This window comes from Podarcis raffonei, chromosome 14, assembly GCF_027172205.1.
Source record: "Podarcis raffonei isolate rPodRaf1 chromosome 14, rPodRaf1.pri, whole genome shotgun sequence".
Classification (NCBI taxonomy): Eukaryota; Metazoa; Chordata; class Lepidosauria; order Squamata; family Lacertidae; genus Podarcis; species Podarcis raffonei.
This window is the reverse complement of record NC_070615.1, coordinates 36,036,520-36,054,585: the sequence shown is the minus strand read 5'-3', so window position 1 is coordinate 36,054,585 and position 18,066 is coordinate 36,036,520. Positions and strand designations below refer to the sequence as shown.

Below are 18,066 nucleotides of genomic sequence, written 5' to 3'. Positions count from 1 at the left end.
GTACTCTTTACAGTCATTGAAAGAGGCTGGGACTGTTTTCCTTTCCTCCTTCTTCCCACCCCACCCTCCAGATTCTGCTGTGTTCCTTTTCTTCCCATGTTCCTTAGAGCAAAAGTCAATGCCACAATGTGCCAACAACCCACCCAGTGAAGGGGAATGGGAACTCTTGGGCCCTTCAGTGGTTGTTGGACTCCAACTCCCATCAGCCCCAGCCTGCATGGCCAGGGGTGATGGGAGCTGTAGTCCAGCATCATCTGGAGGGGCACAGGTTAGCCTGGGCGAAATAAGTGCAAACCCTCAATCTCATCAGCCTCATTACTCTGCTTATGAAAGGGTGGCTGTGGGAGAGATTTTGTTCTTTCTTTTTTTTGCGATATGGAGGCCTGCAGATTCCTCCCCTGCACTCATGATTAGGATTTTACACCACATGAATTCTGGCAATACAACACCAGACAATCCAGATAAAGGGCATGCTATGAGATTGCTGGGGCTGTACCATTTGGGACTGCAGGTGTGGGTTGCACAATTGAATCCCCCCCCCATCAAAATCTCCCTGCCCAGGGAAAACTAGGATGTGAAGGAAAATGACACTATGCTAGCCTTTCCCTCAAGAGTTTCGTTTTCTGAATTCAAGAGAGTTTTAACAAAGTTGTTAAAATGCTGGGTATTCAATAATGTAATTCCACACCTGTATTCTGAAACGCTACCACCCCAATAACATCATACCCACCTGCACCTGTAGGTTAGCTTACAGTCTAGCAGCTTTAACATGTCTTCAGCTGAGTAATTTCCCCCCTCTTTGCCTGTTCCAAGTGTTCCTCAAAAGAGGTAGCAAATCACTCCAGCACATCTTTTAAAAAAATCTGTATGAAGTAATAGCTCCCTCTAGTGGTGATCAGCCACTAGAGCAGCAACAATGTATAGCTAAGGGCTGAGCTTGTGGGAATAGCAAGGAGGAAGAACTTTGCCAGGGAGATCTGTGTGGATGTAATACTGTGTGGACTCTGCTGCATTTGAGTGCAAATAAATATATTGCTTGGGTATTGCTATGTGAGAAATGTATTCATTTACTGTACTCGATTGAAGTACCAGAGCCTTACTCTCCTACGTAGTCTAGGTTGATGACAAGCAAAGCCAAAGTTTAGATTAAATATTTGTACTCCCACTTTTCTGTTATAATAATGTTCAGAGCAGCTTACATAACAAAGGAGTAAACCTTGCAATATGTAACCTGAGAAGATAAAATTTGATCCAGAATCCATCTCTGAATATAAGAGCCTATTGCATCAGGCAAATGACCCACCTAGTCCAGTATCCTGTTCTGACAGTTGCCCAGGCAGGGAGACTCAAACAGGAGCTGAGAGCAAGAGCACTCTCCGCTCTTGAGCTTCCAGCATCAGGCAGTCATCAGAAGCATTTTCCCTCCCACAGTAGAACCAGAAAGGGTTCATGCAGACTTTAAGTGGTTGTTTTTCCGTCCATTGCTGCACACAGCAAAATAACCCCAAACTGATTATCCAAATAAGTGTGGCTCTGCATAGGATTGCTTGTGACTGGGAGGCAATTCTGCTTTGGCTAGCACTGCTGTAGGCCCACAATATTGCTTTAAGACAGTCCTTTGATGTTGCTGAACTACAACATCCACCATCCCGGGCCATGTGGAGGGCAATTTCCCCATCCCTGCCTTAAAAACAAGTCCAAAAGTGGAATAGTCACATGAGCACTGCAAATCAATGCCAAAGAGGATCTAATTTCCTCATCCAGCCACATTTGGGACAGGTGGTTGTCACTTTCTGTTTCTCCCTTAGCAATTGTTCTTCCTTCCTTAGGAAGGTCCCTTCTCACATTTTGCAAACTCTGCTCCCCATGCGGCTACAGTAAGCCTGTTTCTCCCCCTCCCCTTTGCCATTATTTGATGGGAGGCTAGTCCTCATGACCTTTTTAGCTAGAATTTGTTTTTACAACAGGAAAGAAAGGTGCTGGTAGAGAACAACCTCCAGTGTAGAAGGAACACAGGATTTCCTTTTCGTTATTATTATTATTAATTCCACATAGGCTGGGCTGGAGGGATGTCACAGGCGCAGATAAATTACAGCTCTCTCTCACACACAAAAACAGACAATAGGTAGTTACAAGCAATAATGGAGCTCATTGAAACAGTAGTGATAATAACTGAAAACATCTAAAAATGAGAGGCAGGTCCGTGGAGGTGGCATGGAATAAGGATTCACCCCTCTGCACTCTGGACCCACTTGGAGGCTCATGGGCTTTCCAGGAGCGCCAGATTTGTCCTGCCAGTCTCCAACCCAGTCCTTGCATAGCTGCAGCACAGCACAAGAAAAGGAGAGCACAGTCTCTTGGGGAAAGGGACGTCAGCCTTCGTCTGCCTTTCCCTTCTCTGCCACAGACAAGCAGCAGCTGTCACTGCCGCCCATGCTAGTCCTGGAACCGGTTGAGAAGTTCGCATGTCTTCTTCTCCAGCAGTTCGTGGATCTTCTTGACCCGCTTATCATTGGCGGCCCGGACGTAGCTATTGGGGTCGAGGACCGCCATGCCTTCCTGCACCTCGCCCATGATGATGAGGGGCCCGTCCTCGGTGGTCATGTTGGGGCAGGGGCAGTTCCAGTCCATATCTGTCAAGGTCACCTCCAGGTACTTGATGTTGAAGAATTTGAGGCCCATCTTCTCGTCCTTGAGGATGTCATCCAGGGCAAAGCGGGCAATGCCAGAATCCTGGTCCTCGATGATCTCCATCAGCCGTCCCACGATGGCGAAGTCGCTGCGGCAGAGGCTGGGCACCATCTTGCTCTTCAGACGGCAGGCTTTGCACTGCAGCGTCTTGGGGAAGGGGCAGACGTCCTCGCAGCTCTCCTTGCCATCAAAGTTGTTCTCATTGCCCTCGCAGCCACCGTAGATGAAGGAGTGGCACTGCTTCATCAGGTGGTTGTAGGCCCAGCGGGGCTCCCAGTTCTTACAGGGGCCCTGCACGATGGGCAGAGTGCAGAGGTTGACGGCGTTATTGACGCAGGCCAATTGGCACTCTTCGTAGGTATCGAAGTGGTTCTGGTTAGCCCCACAACCGCCATAGCGGAAAGTGGTGCACAAGCCTCTCTTGGAGTCAAAATGCCAGCGGACTTGGTAGGCCTCGCATTCCTGCTTGTCAGGTTCCTTCAGGCACTCGCCGGGTGGGAGCTGAGGAGGGCTGGATGCCTTCGGCTCCCCTCTGGAGTGCTCTCTCTTGACAACAGACAGCGGGAAGTCCGCCCGCAGGAGGCCGGCGGAGTTCCTAGCCGTGCAAGTGTAGATCCCGGCGTCCTCCGGCTGGGCGTTGTAGATGACCAGCTGGCCGATGTTGGTCACGACCACATTGCCATACATCTGGTCGGGCCGCATGATGAAGTTTTCCTGGTGGTCGCTCTGCTTCTCCCACGTGATGTCAGGGCGCGGCCGCCCACTCACATCACAGTGAAAGCTGACTGTGCCCCCCACGTAGACCAACTGGTGGAAGGGGTTGTTGTAGAGGGCCGGCGGTATGGGCAGCTCAGTGCCTGCGCCGGGCGTCGGGTGAGCCGTGGTCTCCATCGGCACCGGGCTGGTGTTGGGCCAGGTGAAAATGTACTTGCACGGCACCACGGCCAGGCTGATGCCCCGGATGCAGGCCTCGGCGTCCATGTAGCACTTGTTGTAGTAGGTGAGTCCGTCGGAGGCGCAGGTGAAGTTGGGTTCCTTCTCGCACCTGTCCTTGCACTTGCAGACGGGCTGCCCGTCCCAGATGTCACAGTCCGAGCCCTGTTGCGTGCACACAAAGCTCTCGCATGTGGCCTCTTGCACCAGCTCCAGCGAGGAGAGGCTTCCGTCCGCATAGCGGGCTGCCACGCAGCTCCGCAGGCCACAGACGTTGGTGCAGCATTTCTCAAAGCCTTCACAGTCCTGCAGAGGAGGAGGAGGAGCAGAATTTTTAGATTTGAGTGAATCGGCATCGTTTTCCCCATCAAACTAGGTGTGACAGGGCCTTTTTGGTGGTGGTTCCCCAGTTGTGGAATGCCCTCTGTTGTGAGGTGAGCCTGTCTCCACCCATTAACTTTTGGGAAGAATTTTAAAACACACCTGTTCACACAAGCATATCTGGTAGCTGAAGAATACTGTTCCTGGTAATCCTGAGATAAAATAGCTAAATTGGCAGAGCATGAGACCCTAATCTCAGAGTCTTGGGTTTGAGCCCCACGTTGGGCAAAAGATTCCTGCACGGCAGGGGGTTGGACTAGATCCTCATGATCCCTTCCAACTTTACAATTATATGATAGCTGGATGGAAGTATGCTATTGCTTTTAGAATGTTTTCAATTGTAAGTTTTAACATTTTAAGAATGTTTCTGCTTTCTTTTTAAGTTGTGTAACTGTTTGCCACCCTTAGGGAGGAAGGTGGGGTATGAATTCAAATTCAATAAATAAATATGCATATAGGAAGCTGCCTTATACTGGAGTCCAACTTCAGCCCAACTAGTTCAGACAAGGATTTCAGACAGGGAACTATCCCAGCCCTGCCAGGGATTGAATCTGAGACCTTCTGCATGCAAAGCAGATGCTCTATTACGGAACTGCAGCCATTCTCAAGGCAGTTCCCACTCCACGGAAATAACAAAATATGCAAGAAATGGTGTCTCCTATAACAATTAAATCACATTTAAAAATAGCTCACAACCAGAAGTTTAACAACAAAAAACCCTGCTACTATTTGGCAGAGTAATCCTGTTGTTTTATTGGACAGCTGGATTTTTGTATTTGGGGGCTGGGTGGTGGTTTGGCTGGCTTCTTATTAATCAGTTATGTGTGGTTTTGTATCCCAAGTGCTGCTGGGGAAGATCCTTGCTTGAAAGGCTGAAGAGCCACTGCCAGCCAATGTAGAAATTACCGAGCTAAATGGACCAATGGGCCTGATTCAGTATAAGGCAGCATCTGAGGGTTTTCTGTGGGTGTGCCAGTGATGTTAAGTGCCTTTCTGCAGGGAAGCCTCCCGCTGTTGGCAGAGCAGCAGTTAAGCAGCATCTATTGGCCCCTCAGCTGACATTCATCTTGCTTTAGGATTGCGGCCTAAACCACAAACTCCTTGAAACAAGCAAGGAAGGAAAGGGCCTTGATGGAATAAACCTCCACACACAAGGGGGATTAAAAAAATTCAAATATTGAGGCCCCTTCGGTTCCCACCCCCCACCAACCTTTTAACACCTCAGTGAGAACTAGAGCAGGTTCAGGGATGAATTATTTGGCTTGAAGGGAGGGAAGTCTGTGGTCCAGAGAATGCCACCCATCTCCGGATGAGGCAGCATGGCCTGTCTAGGGCTGTCAGCACCTCCCTCTGGCATCCCATTGAAGCAAAAAAGGGCGGCAGAGAGAGCTCAGGAGAGGCTCAGAGAGGAGAAGCATCTCCTGGCGAACTCCCAGCTTTTGCGGAAAGGGCCTTTTTCTTTTTTTAACCTCGTGAATCAACTCATGTGTGAGGGAGAACAAAATGGACGTCCCGGTAGTAGGCTGCTTCACCTGTGCTCCGCCCCTGTGTCTAAATACATAGCAGCCTGTGTAAGGCCCCATCTCCTCGGTGCAATTACAGCAGCAGCATAACCACCTTAAACAGCCGTGACTGTTTAAAAGTCATGTTTAAAAATCAGTGATAGTGATTTAAGCATATAGTGCAGATGGGGCCTACAGGCCTCCTCTGGGTTGTGACCATAGCTGTCAACTTTCCCCTTTTCTTGTGAGGAATCCTATTCAGAATAAGGGAATTTCCCTTAAAAAAAGGGAAACGTTGACAGCTATGGTTGTGACCTAGCAGAAGCAGCATCCCAAAGTCTTCCTATATATGCCGCTGTCAAGCAACCTGCCTCTAATACACACATCTACAGTGCAGGCTGGTCCATAAGGGTGAATGTGGCCCATCAACCTGAGCTTGCCTGCAGCTACCTGCCTGCATTCTTATTGCAACGAGTCCTGGGAGCTGTCCTGCTTGTCATCTTCCTCTTCCTTCCAGATTCTCAGTGTTGTCACTGTAGAACTAAACAGGGAGGAGGAGGAAGATGGGGACAAAACCAGAATTAGTGGCTCTGCTTGCAGTTTAATTCAGTTGGCTCTGGCTCCATTGACCAGCAGTGGAGGACCTTGGAACCTCAAATTTCAGTGGTGCCTTGTGCAACGCCAACATCTGCCCCTTTGCCTCCTGTTGCATTTCATAGTTGTGGCACCTGCCCCAGAAGCTCTGCACCTAGTGCAACTGAACCATTTGTGCTCCTCTAGATATGGCTTTGGCCTGGGGAACCTGTGGCCCTCCAGGTGTTGTCAGAATCCATCTCTGATCATCCCAGACCATTGGCCACATTGGTCATGATGGGCTGATGGGAGGTGTCGTTCAACAATGTTTGGAGCAGTGGCGTAGCGTGGGGGGTGCAGGGGGGGCCGGGCACACCGGGTGCAACATTGGGGGGGGCGCGCTCGCACTCGCAGCTCTCTGCCCCTACCTGGCTCACTCAGGGTTAGGGGGCGCAAATTACTTGCCTTGCCCCGGGTGCTGACAACCCACGCTACGCCACTGGTTTGGAGGACCACAAGCCCCAACCATGCTCTAAGCTGTGAGGTACAATTTTACGTCTGAGGTACTTGTGCTCTTACTGGGGGGGGGGAAGGGGTGCCATTGCTGCTTCCTTATCACATAAGAAGTTGCTTGACTGAAATTGATCCTGACTGGGGTGGGGATGGGGGAACCAGTTTACCACTTTGAGTAAAAAGGATTTTTTTTGGACGGTCTCTCACACAAGGGAGTGAGAGGAAGGGAGGGGTTAATTGGAAAGAATTTTTCAACTCCCTTCCCAGACAAAAACGAGGTAGCACAGCCACAATTTGACAAAGCTGATTGACTGATTTCTATACCGCTTAATATGTTAAAAAATATTTCTAAGCGGTTTATAGAAAACTGAAGCCACAACAGACAACTTAATCAAAATATTACAAAAATAAACAGCTGCATATAAAAATTAAAGTTACTAATATATTTTTAAAATCAGTTCATTTTCCTTCTGACACGCCCTCCCTCTCAGCCTCCAGGTTCTCACCCAGGGTCCAAACAAACTCTCAGATCATCCACAAAAGTATTACAGGGAGAAGAGTTCCTGGAAACAGCAGACATCACCCTAGTCTCTCACTCTAGACTTGCTTTCTGTAGGCAGGTGGATGGCACTTTCTCTGGTTACCCACAACTGTGTCCCATTCAACTGTACTCTCCACACCCATTTCCAGGTACAGCAGGTTTGCTGAGTTTCCCAGGAGGTCCAAAGGTTGGGAAGAAGGTCCTCCGTCCACTCACAGCTCTTTCTTCACCCTCTGTCCTCTCTTTCTCCTCCTCCAGTTGCCATCACATATGCAAATATATAAATTTCCAGTTATGCGGGGGACTGATAAGAGAGATGGATGGCAAAAGCAGAGGATGGTGCTTAACCAAGTATTTGAGGGTGGGTGTTAAAGCCAGAGTCAGGGAGGATCCTATTCTGGTTTCCTAGCAACCGTTTGCACCTCCCAAGGAAGGAAGGACCACTTCACACAAGAAAGACTTTCCTACATGGAAACATATTGTGTGTTGTTTCCTATGTGATGGTTTAGGTAAAGGTAAAAGGACCCCTGACCATTAGGTCCAGTCGTGACTGACTCTGGGGTTGCGGCGCTCATCTTGCTTTATTGGCCGAGGGAGCCGGCGTACAGCTTCCGGGTCATGTGGCTAGCATGACTAAGCCGCTTCTGGTGAACCAGAGCAGCGCACGGAAACACTGTTTACCTTCCCGCTGGAGCGGTACCTGTTTATCTACTTGCACTTTGATGTGCTTTCGAACTGCTAGGTTGGCAGGAGCAGGGACCAAGCAACGGGAGCTCACCCCATTGCAGGGATTTGAATCACCAACCTTCCGATCGGCAAGTCCTAGGTTTAACCCACAGCGCCACCCACGTCCCATGAGATGGTTTATACTATGTCATATTAGGAGTGGGGAGATGCGAGTTCAAATCCTCACTCAGCTGACTGGGTGACCCTTGAGTTCTCTCTCTCTCTCTCTCTCTCTCTCTCTCTCTCTCTCTCTCTCTCTCGCCTCCCTCACAGGATTGTTGTGAGGATAAAGGGGGCTGCCTTGAGCTGCTTAATGGTTTCAAATGTAATAATGAAAATGATGGTGATGCATGGGATTCTCCACATGGAAGTGATGTAGGGGCTTCCATTCCCTCAGCAGCAATTACCATTCCCATCTGTCAGTGGCGACTGCACCATTAGCATGAATGGGCACAGCTCCATTAGGGAGAACAGGAAACTGCCTCACCAACCTATGTCTGCCCACCCAACTTGCCTGCCTTCTTTGAATCAGATAATTGTAGAGCTGGAAGGGACCCCGAGGGTCATCTAGTCCAACCCCCTGCAATGCAAGAATCTCAACAAAAGCATCCATGACAAAGGGCCATCTAACTTCCGCTTAAAAACCTCAAAGGAAGGAGAGTCCACTCCACTATCAAACTGCTCTTACTGTCAGAAAGTTCTTCCTGATGTTTAGTCGGAATCTCCTTCCTTGTAACCTGAAGCCATTTGTTCATGTCCCTCCAGAGGAGGACAAAACAGGCTTGCTCCATCCTCCATGTGACAGCCCTTAAGATATTGGAAGACGGCTATCATATCTCCTCTCAGTCGCCTCTTTTCCACTGTTCCTCTTATCTAGGGGGTTGTACTGCTTATCAGCTTCCTAAGTCTCAGTATTGCCCTTGTAAAACTCAGCAGAGGAGAGGATGGGGTGGGGTGGGGTGCATGAGAGAATTATTTGGCACTGCCTGTCATTGGCTCGCGCTCCACCTACCATTCGCCTCTCTGCTCTCCACCCCACCAGTCCCAAGGGGCATTGGCACTATGCCCACCTGTGCTGTACTAACAACACCAGTGATATGTCTACTTGCCATGCCAGCGCCACCTGTCCTGGGGCAATGCAAGTGTGAGAAAGAGCCACAATGTTGGCTTCTTCCACATATCTCAGGAATGTGGGAATGAAGCACACTGTAGCAACTTCCACACTTGATGGAGTACCGTTTGATACTGCCCTTGGACTGTGTGGTTTACAAAGCAACTTCCTTTTCTCCTTGAGCCGCCTGGCTCATTCTGAGCTATGCATATACCTACTATCATGCACGCAGGCACCCACGTACACTGCAGGCTGCATACCGATAAGGTGCAGAAGTTCCCATGACCCTGGCTGTTCACATGGAGGAGGAAAAGGGACAATGTGAACCAGCCTTTCGGCTTAGTCCTAAGGCTGAGCAAAATGTTACAGTTTCCCAAACTGGAATGTGTTCATGCACACATTCACGAGCATTGGCTCCTCCACTGCCCACCCCCTTGGAAATGCAGCATTTGCTCAAGGATGACCTGAGATATTATCTCCTTCTCAGAGGTACACCAAAAGCTGCCTTACTCAGACCATTGATCCATCTAGCTCAGCTTTGTCTAAAACCGGCTCCCATACAGGATAATTTCCCAGCCCAACTTGAAGATGTTGGAGAAGTGAACCAGAGTTCTTTGGTGTGCAAATATGTGCCCTGTCACTGAGCCATGACAGATTAGCACTGGGGAGTTCTCTTGTGCAAATATCATTTGCGCTCATCCAAAGCTCCTGCGAGTTTCATTGCACAGAAGAGTTCTGTGGTTGATTGTGCCCCATGGGTCAGAACTGTTTCTCTCTCCCATTCTGCCATCCTTACTGGCACCCAAACACCTGTCACCACTTCAGGAGTCAGTTCCCCTGTACTGCTCCACGGGCACAACATATCGTTAGGTGAAGAGGGGGTACTACTTGCCCCAATGTCTTGATTGGACTCCCCTATTTCTGTGACCCATCTAAAGGACATCCTGCATCTGGGAATTGCGCATGAGAGAAGGTGCGCAAAACACACACATACAAACCCAAAGCAAATGGAGGGAGAATTGATTACAGCTGCAACTTTTATACATAGGCACATTGATATTTTGAGTTTTATGCAAAAGAGGGAAGGTGTGTAGCTTCCAAAAAGAAATGGAAAAATAATCCTAAAATGATGTAGGCTTATTAGCCTAACAATCTGCAGTATCTCTGAAGCATCCAGAGAAGCAAATAAAATAGATCCTTTGAGCATGTACAGAGTGCTGAGTAAATGCAGGCACCGTCCCTTTGCCCTTGCTGGCAGAGAGAAGAAACACAGGAAGCTGCTGAATTCTGAGTCAGACCACTGGGTCTATCAAGATCCTCTTGTGTCTCAGGTAGGGTTCTTTCCAGACCTCTTAACAGAAGGTCTTAGAAAACAAAAACGAAATAAGTCGAGGGAAGCCAGATTCTCAGCTGCACCATAAAGTTTGTTGAGCATATAAAGCTGCCTGATGCTGTGTCAGATCATTGGTCTGTCTAGGACAGCACTGTCCTCTCTGACTGGCAGTGGTCTCAGCAGAGTTGGGAATGAACGATGCCTATCGGGGACTGTTTTAACTGGAAACGCCAGGGGCCGATCCTCAGACCTTCTGCCTACAAACCAGGGAAGAGCTGTGGCTCAAGGGCAGAGCATCTGCTTTACATGCAGGTGGCCCCAGGTTGAATCCCGAGAGATCCCGAATGCAGGGGAGCCACTCCTGCGCTTTTCAGATAAGGCACCTTCCTAAGCCTCCCTCGGTGACAAACCGTCGAGCGATGCGACCTCCCGGGCTGAGCTATTACTCTTTTGCCATAGAAGGGCATTTCACCCGAGGGGAGCACAGCACCACCCCCTGCTGGCTAGGCCCGGAACTGCGCGCCGAAGCTCTCGCAAAGCGGGTGGGCGAGAGAGCTCACCTACAGCGTCCCCGACTCACCTGATCGGCCTGGCACTCCCTCTCGCAGGTGCTCTGCGCATCCACCCACAGGTTGGGGTTCAGCTGGTTGGGGCACACCCCTAGGTGGCTCATCCTGATTGGCTGCAGGCTGGCCCCTTCTGCCAGGAGAGACAGCAGAGACAGGATGAGTGAAGGCAGCATGGGGTCGCGAAGGTGCTGCTCCCCTCCGAGCCGTCGCTGGCCGCCCTCTCGCTTCGAGCCCTTCCCGAGGAAAGTCCAAAAAGGCATACAGCCGCGCCACCAAGCTCCTGCCAGCCACTGCTGCGCCTCCTTCCTTTTTTTGTGTGTGTTCCCCCACCCCCAAAACCCAGGGAGAGTCTTCCACTTTTGCCTTGTGTGATAGACAAAACAATCACATTTGCAAGGAGGCTGCGGGCGGGGGGGGGGGGGGGAGAGAAAGAGAGTGGGGAGAGGAAGGTGAAGGGAAGGGAGGAGGAGGGGGAAATAACAAGAAACCAAAGAAAGCTCTTCTTTTTCCCTCCCCTCCGCTCTTACACCCCCCAGCACACACTCCTCATTTTATCGCCTGTCCTGGACGCTCCAGTGTCCATTCTGCCTTCTGCCACCAGCAGCCAGACACGAGGCCTTCCAAAAAGTAGCATCACTTAAAGCGCAGCCCTCGAGAGGGAAAGGTCCATGTTTCACCAGCAAATGGGGCTCCCAGTCTCTTCCCTCGAACTTCATCCAGTTGTGGGGTTCGCCCTCCTGCTCCTCTTCTCTTCACTCAATGCGTTCTCTTCCAGTTTCTTTTTTTAAAATAAAAATAATAAAATCCAGGCCCTGGGGCAAATGGAAAGGTGCTGGATCTTTTGGAGCCAGTAGGCCAGAGGCTAAGAGGAAGAAGGTTCTCTAGGAAAGGAAGATGGCTTGGTGAACAACCTTGGGGAGAGAGAAAGAGCGAGCGAGCACATCAACAGGGAAATTAAGTTCCTGGGTCAGGGAGGAACAGAGTTATAAAGCAGCTCCCGGGTGTGTGTCTGGGGTGAGCAGAAAAAGAGAGGCGAGGAGGGGGGTGTAACCGGAATCTCCTCCCCTCTCACCGATGGGCTGGGAGTTTGGAATGGAAAAGCGACTGACCTCAGACGCTAACCCTGTCTGGGTTGATCGACTGGGCAAACACTCGGAGGAGATCAAAGGGGGGTGGGGGGAGAAGAGAGAGAGAGGGAGCTGCAGAGCCTTCCAAAACCGAGAGACAGACACCACCGAGACCCACCAAGTGGGGGGAATTCTTTCAGAATGAGAGAACATCCCAAAGGCCTCTTGGCCACTGGCGGCGATGCTGACCATACCAGGCCTCCAAGGGCCCGGGCAAGCCCAGACCTCTTCCACAGGGCATTTGGGAGACTGGGTTCTCCCCAAATTGCCTCTCATTCCTTTAAAAGGTGAGCGATGATTCAGGCAGCCGTAATCTGCAACCGCAGCAAGAGGCAGGTGGGCTGAGGTGACGGCAGGTGATATAGGATCAAAGAGGCTGGAATGGAAGTTTGAAAGCCTACCAGAAGAGGCCCAGCATGGATAGCTGGGAATCACTCTGTATTTTATTTTTCTGTACATATATATCCCATCATTCCTCCAAAGAGCTCAAGGTGGTTAAGATCGTTCTCTGCATTTCCCCGTTCCATCCTTTGTGGCAACGCTTGAGGCAGACAGACTGGAACTGACCCAAGGTAACTCGGCAAGCTCCATGGCTCTGTTGGGATTCGAACCCTGGCCCCCAGGTTCTAGTCTAACACACTAACCACTACACCACACTGGCTCTCTAGATGGCCTGTATCGAGGCCTAAGGTAAAGGTAAAGGGACCCCTGACCATTAGGTCCAGTCGTGACCAACTCTGGGGTTGTGGCGCTCATCTCGCTTTACTGGCCAAGGGAGCCAGTAAAAAGTTGGGATAGGAACATAAGAATCTGCCTTATTCCAAGACCAAGTTAGTCCATCTAGCGCAGTATTGTCTACACTGACTGGCAGCAGCATGCAAACCAGATGCCCTCCCTTCATTTCAGCTCATCTTTAGTTTAAAGCAGGGGTGGGAAACCTGTGGCCCTCCAGATGTTTTTGGACTACAGCTGCCATCATCCCTGACCACTGAGCATGCTGGCTGGGACTGATTCGCTATGCTAAGCATGTCTGTTAACTGCACCATCCTAGCAACACATTTGCAACAGAGTTCTGTTTCCTGCGCTAAGCCAGGCTGGGCAAGTCACAGCCGATTTATGTGAAAAAGTTCATCCACTTTGCAGGGGATCATGAAGAGTACATCTAGGTCACGATTCAGTACTGGAACTTACTCACCTAGAAATCTGTTTAAATACCAGGGGTCCACTCTCCAGTATTCAAAGCAACAGGAAGTTCATCTGAGCATGTACAGAGTGCTTCTCTCTGGCTAGCCATGAACTGCAAGCAAAACTCTTCCACCCAACTACAACTCCCAGCATGCTTCAGAAACTACAGCTCTCAGGAATCTTGTGGAGGACAGACGTCATGTGCTTTAAACATGGTACAGGGTACAGTCTTACCTTTGTTCTCAAACGGAATCTGTTCTGGAAGTCCGTTCGACTTCCAAAAACATTAGAAAACCAAGACGTGGCTTCTGATTGGCTGCAGGAGCTTCCTGTACTCAATCGGAAGCCGCGTCGGACATTCAGCTTCCAAAATACATTCGCAAACTGGAACACTCACTTCCGGGTTTGCGGCATTTGGGAGCCAAAACGTTCGAGAACTAAGCTGTTCGAAAACCAAGGTACGACTGTATGCGCGTAGTCATGGGCGTTTGACTCTTTGATGAACACATGAAACTGAGATTACCTGTCATAGCACCCTTCGCCACAGGTTAGGGCAGCACAGGAGTACTGAGCTTTGCAAGGCCATTGCCAGAAAAGGGTTGCCGCAAAACTCACTTTTACCTTGGCTGCCTTTTGATAGCAACATCTCCCGCTGCCACTTCACCCATAAGACTTTAAGATTCGGCCTTCGGCAGCCAACCACAGCCACCTCAGCACAGCTTAAACCCGGCATGTACTGTTCTTCTTAGCCACAACAAGGGTGTTCAAACACCACTAAAGGCCTTTTTAAAAAATGACAAGACTGCTTTGTTTATGACTAGGGTTGAACTATTTATCGGATCTGTCTCTCTCGTTAATACAAGAACTCATGTTCATCTGATTGAGTTGAAGGCTGGGGGATTCAGGACAGACAACTTTAAAGGGCGGTCAGATAAATTCATGGAGGACAAGGCTATCACCTTGTAGGAGAGGTAAAATACCAGTTCCTGGGGGGGTCAAGAGAGCTATTGTGCTCCAATCAGAATGCTGGACTAGATAGGCATACATAGATGGTCTGATGCAGCAGGGCTCTTCTCCCCTGTTAGGATCATAGGAAGCTGCCTTATGTTGAGTCTGGCTGCTGGTCCATCTAGCTCAATATTGTCAACTAACTGGCAAAGGATCTCCAAGGTCTCAGGAAGTCAGTCTCTCCCAGCCCTAATTGGAGATGCCTGAAATGAAATCTAGGACTTTCTGCATGCAAAGCTCTACTGTTCTGCTGCTGAGCTCACTGTAATTGTAACACCATTTTTTTGTTTATGATTTTTATTCAAGAACTGACAAAGATGTGAGTAGCAGGCACCTTCTTAGGAGAGTCGTTTTTTCTCTCTCATTCACACACACACACACACACACACACACACACACACACACAGCAGGATGCCTCTTCTAAAATGGTGTCACATTGCAACAGGGTTGACACATGATCCAAAAACAAAGAAAACCCAAGCCAACTTCCTTGGTATTTTTCTACTCCTATGTTGGATTTTTTTGCTGGTTTTTTTGCCCCGGGTGAAACCTCCAGAAGGGCACCACTGAAGCTCCCAGCCTGTGTGTGTGTGTACGCAAATGTGAGGTTGGGGTTTTTTGTTGTTGTTTTGTGCCAAACTGGGTCTTTGACCGGGGAGAAATAAAGCCTAGGTTTGCCCCTCATTTGATCAATCAACTGAAAACCATACAATTAATCCACTAAATTTTCTTCAAGTTGGCAGTACCCCCTGCGTTCAACAATTTTACTCCACCTTTCAATCTGGGCTGTGTATTCAGACTTAAAACGCACCCGAGTCGTTCATTTAGAAATTAGTTCCAAGTTAATCATGACTAAAGAAGGAAGGCACTGTCAATTCTAGTTCACCCACTTTCCAATTTTTCCAGTCTTAAATTCAGTTCCCCGCACTTTGCATCAATTCGCACATTCACAGACACACAAGGTTTTTCATGCTCATGAAAATTCATTGACGTTTTACTGCAAATTTCTCTCAATTAACAAATTTTTAATGCAATGTTGCCTATTATGCACATTTTTGCAATGCTATTTCCACAGTGGAATAGCAATGCTATTCCACTTCTGTATTTTCTTTTTTTTACTAATATATGTATTCTTATGCACACTTTACCCCCTCAATGTGCAGTTTCTTATACATTACTCTGACCATACATTGTTTCAGAACGTGAGAATTTGGTAGGTTCACCTTTAAATGCAAACTGAATTGAATTTCTTCCTCATCCCTAGAGATGTTTAACTTATCTCATGTATAAAAGTGGGAGTTAATTTCAACTAACTTAGCCTGGATAAATACCTTAACCAGCCTAGCATTCCAGTGCTTAGATTATTAAAGGGGTGGGAATTAGGGAAGTCCTTAATTAAATAAGCAAATTCCACATTTACTCTCCCCAGGTTTCACCAAATCACCCTGTTCCCACCTCCTGAAATTCATAGCTAAAGGACCAGAAAATGTAAGAAACTGTGATGAACTGCAGCATTGTCCAAGGGCTTTGCGAAAAACTATGCACCCAAAATGCCTCCAAAGAAGGGGTCAGGAGGGTTTCACGGGGGAAATTCTACCCTGGGAATATCTTTTGCAGGCACCATCTCAAAAAAAGAAGACTCAAGGCAGCTTACAAAAAAAGATACATAAAATATACAAAATTTAAAATAAAAACAGCAAAAATATTATCTATAAATACAAAAAAGAGCGCACCTCTAACTCTTCCTACTACATAAAAGCTGACACAATCAACTTAATCACAATGCGCAATCAATAACCAAAAACCATCATATAAACATAGGAATTAATTTGCCTTACACTGAGTCAAACCATTGGATCTATTTTAGCTCAGTACTTTCTACACTGACTGGCAGCCACTATCCAGGGTCTTGCCCAGCTCTGCCTGAAGAGAGATGCCCAGGGATTGAACCTGGGACCTTCTCCATGCAAGACAGATGCGATGCTACTAAGTTATGCCAAGGCTATTAGATGGACCCTGCTGAATGGATTGTCCCAATGGTCCAGCTAGTAGCATCGCCTTTCCATCAGTAACCAGTCAGATGCCTCTGGCAAGCACACAAGCCGGGCCTATAATCTACAGCCTGCTCTTCAGTTTGTGCCTCTGAACTTGGGGATTGGACATTGTTACAGGATGGGAGGACTAGTTTGGGTGTCATCTTTGGGGCCACTTCAAGCCAGCAGAAGGAGAAACCTGCTGAAATGGTCACACCAGTCTGTTTTCTTAATGGCCCTAACCAAGTCCCATTTGCATGACTAAAGAGTTGGCCGAGTACATATGTGTTGCCATAGGAATGACTAGCTAGTGATGCTTTCCAAAGGGAGCAGGTCTTCCCTCCTCTCACCTGGTGGGAGAACCACTTGACTTGCTCTCCATGCTGATTCCAAGACTATGACTTTGGGACCATCTCACTCCCAAAACCTAAGGGGTGGGGGAGCAAGATGTGGTTGATGTGCTGTGAGCCCTTCCATCTTATGCTCGGCTTATATATTTGTGTGTAAATAAAACCACATAATCATAAAGACGCTGCCTTCTCCAGTGACTTCCATTCTAAGGAAACCAAGTCTGAGGTATACGCCAGCACCCCTGAAATTTCTCAGCACTCAGAGATTGGCGTGCACACAGGAATATGGTTGACAGCCATTGATAGTCGTACCTCCATGAATTTAGCTAATAGGAGTAAACTGGAAAAGGACGAGGGTTCAAATTGCAACTCACTGGGCAACTTGGGGCCAGGCAACATCTCTCAGCCTAAAGCAGCTCACAAGGTTGTTGTGAAGATAAAATGGGAAGAACTTCGTATGCCACCTTGAGCTGCTTGCAGGAAAAGTGGGACATCCTTGTAACGACAGATAGCATATGTCTGTCTGTCTCTCATCAAGAGAGCTGCTGCTAATTTAAATCAAAGGCGTCATATTTACAGCTGGGTTCCTTCCAGACCCCTGGGAAAGTAGCAATATAGCCTGCTAAGGGATTGGGGACAGAGCTGCCTGGGAAAGCCTGTTGTTGGCTGCTGTTAAGCTTCTAAAGAGCTGTGATGGAAAAAGAAAAAGAAAGTCTAGCACTACATATAACAGTTGGTAGAGCTAAAATAAATCCCCAGGGAGAAGTGTGTGTGCTGTCTGTTGCTAGGAAGAGTTATCAGCCAACAAAACAGCTTCAACGTACCTGCCGGTTGGAGATTCAGCTTTGCTCCATTGCAAAGTTGATGCCTCTCTCCCCCCCCGCCCCGTTTTCATGTCTCAGCTGCAGAGGGCCAGAGAATGACTTTTGTTCTGGGAGTCTCCTGTTTAAAGAAGTGGCTTATGGAAAGCACCAATGTCCTCCTGTTAATGGGACCAGACTGGAGGATTGCACACAAAAGCCTCACTGCCAGCAAACACTGGGGGTGATTGTGCATGCATGCATCCACACTTGCAGGTTCATTCTGACTACAGCTTCTTTTTCTGGAGTCATACAGTGGTAGTATAGTAGTACAGTGGAACACGGGTGGCACTGTGGGTTAAACCACAGTGGACTTGCTGATCAGAAGGTCAGCGGTTCGAATCCCCTTGACGGGGTGAGCTCCCGTTGTTCGGTCCCTGCTCCTGCCAATCTAGCAGTTCAAAAGCACATCAAAGTGCAAGTAGGTAAATAGGTACCGCTCCAGCGGGAAGGTAAACGGTGTTTCCATGCGCTGCTTTGGTTCACCAGAAGCGGCTTAGTCTTGTTGGCCACATGACCCGGAAGCTGGACGCCGGCTCCCTCAGCCAATAAAGCGAGATGAGCGCCGCAACCCCAGAGTCGGTCACGACTGGACCTAATGATCAGGGGTCCCTTTACCTTTACAGTGGT

General features: G+C 48.7%; 1 protein-coding gene across 1 annotated transcript; it reads right to left on the bottom strand.

Moving 5' to 3' along the window:
- Window positions 1–2,018: 2,018 nt before the first annotated feature.
- Window positions 2,019–12,002, bottom strand: WFIKKN1 (WAP, follistatin/kazal, immunoglobulin, kunitz and netrin domain containing 1). The gene is made up of 2 exons (XM_053364594.1): window positions 10,885–12,002; window positions 2,019–3,930 (listed from the first exon to the last, which is right to left on the bottom strand). Exons 1-2 carry the CDS (start codon window positions 11,131–11,133, stop codon window positions 2,437–2,439), a joined length of 1,743 nt encoding a protein of 580 aa, XP_053220569.1. The 5' UTR covers window positions 11,134–12,002; the 3' UTR covers window positions 2,019–2,436.
- Window positions 12,003–18,066: the final 6,064 nt, after the last annotated feature.

Excerpts from the sequence above, each read along its gene's own strand:
- WFIKKN1 (XM_053364594.1), bottom strand. The coding sequence starts at position 11,133 with ATGCCTTTTTGGACTTTCCTCGGGAAGGGCTCGAAGCGAGAGGGCGGC. Across the intron at positions 3,931-10,884 it reads GGGAGTGCCAGGCCGATCAG|GACTGTGAAGGCTTTGAGAA; the intron begins GTGAGTCGGGGA and ends CCTCCTCTGCAG.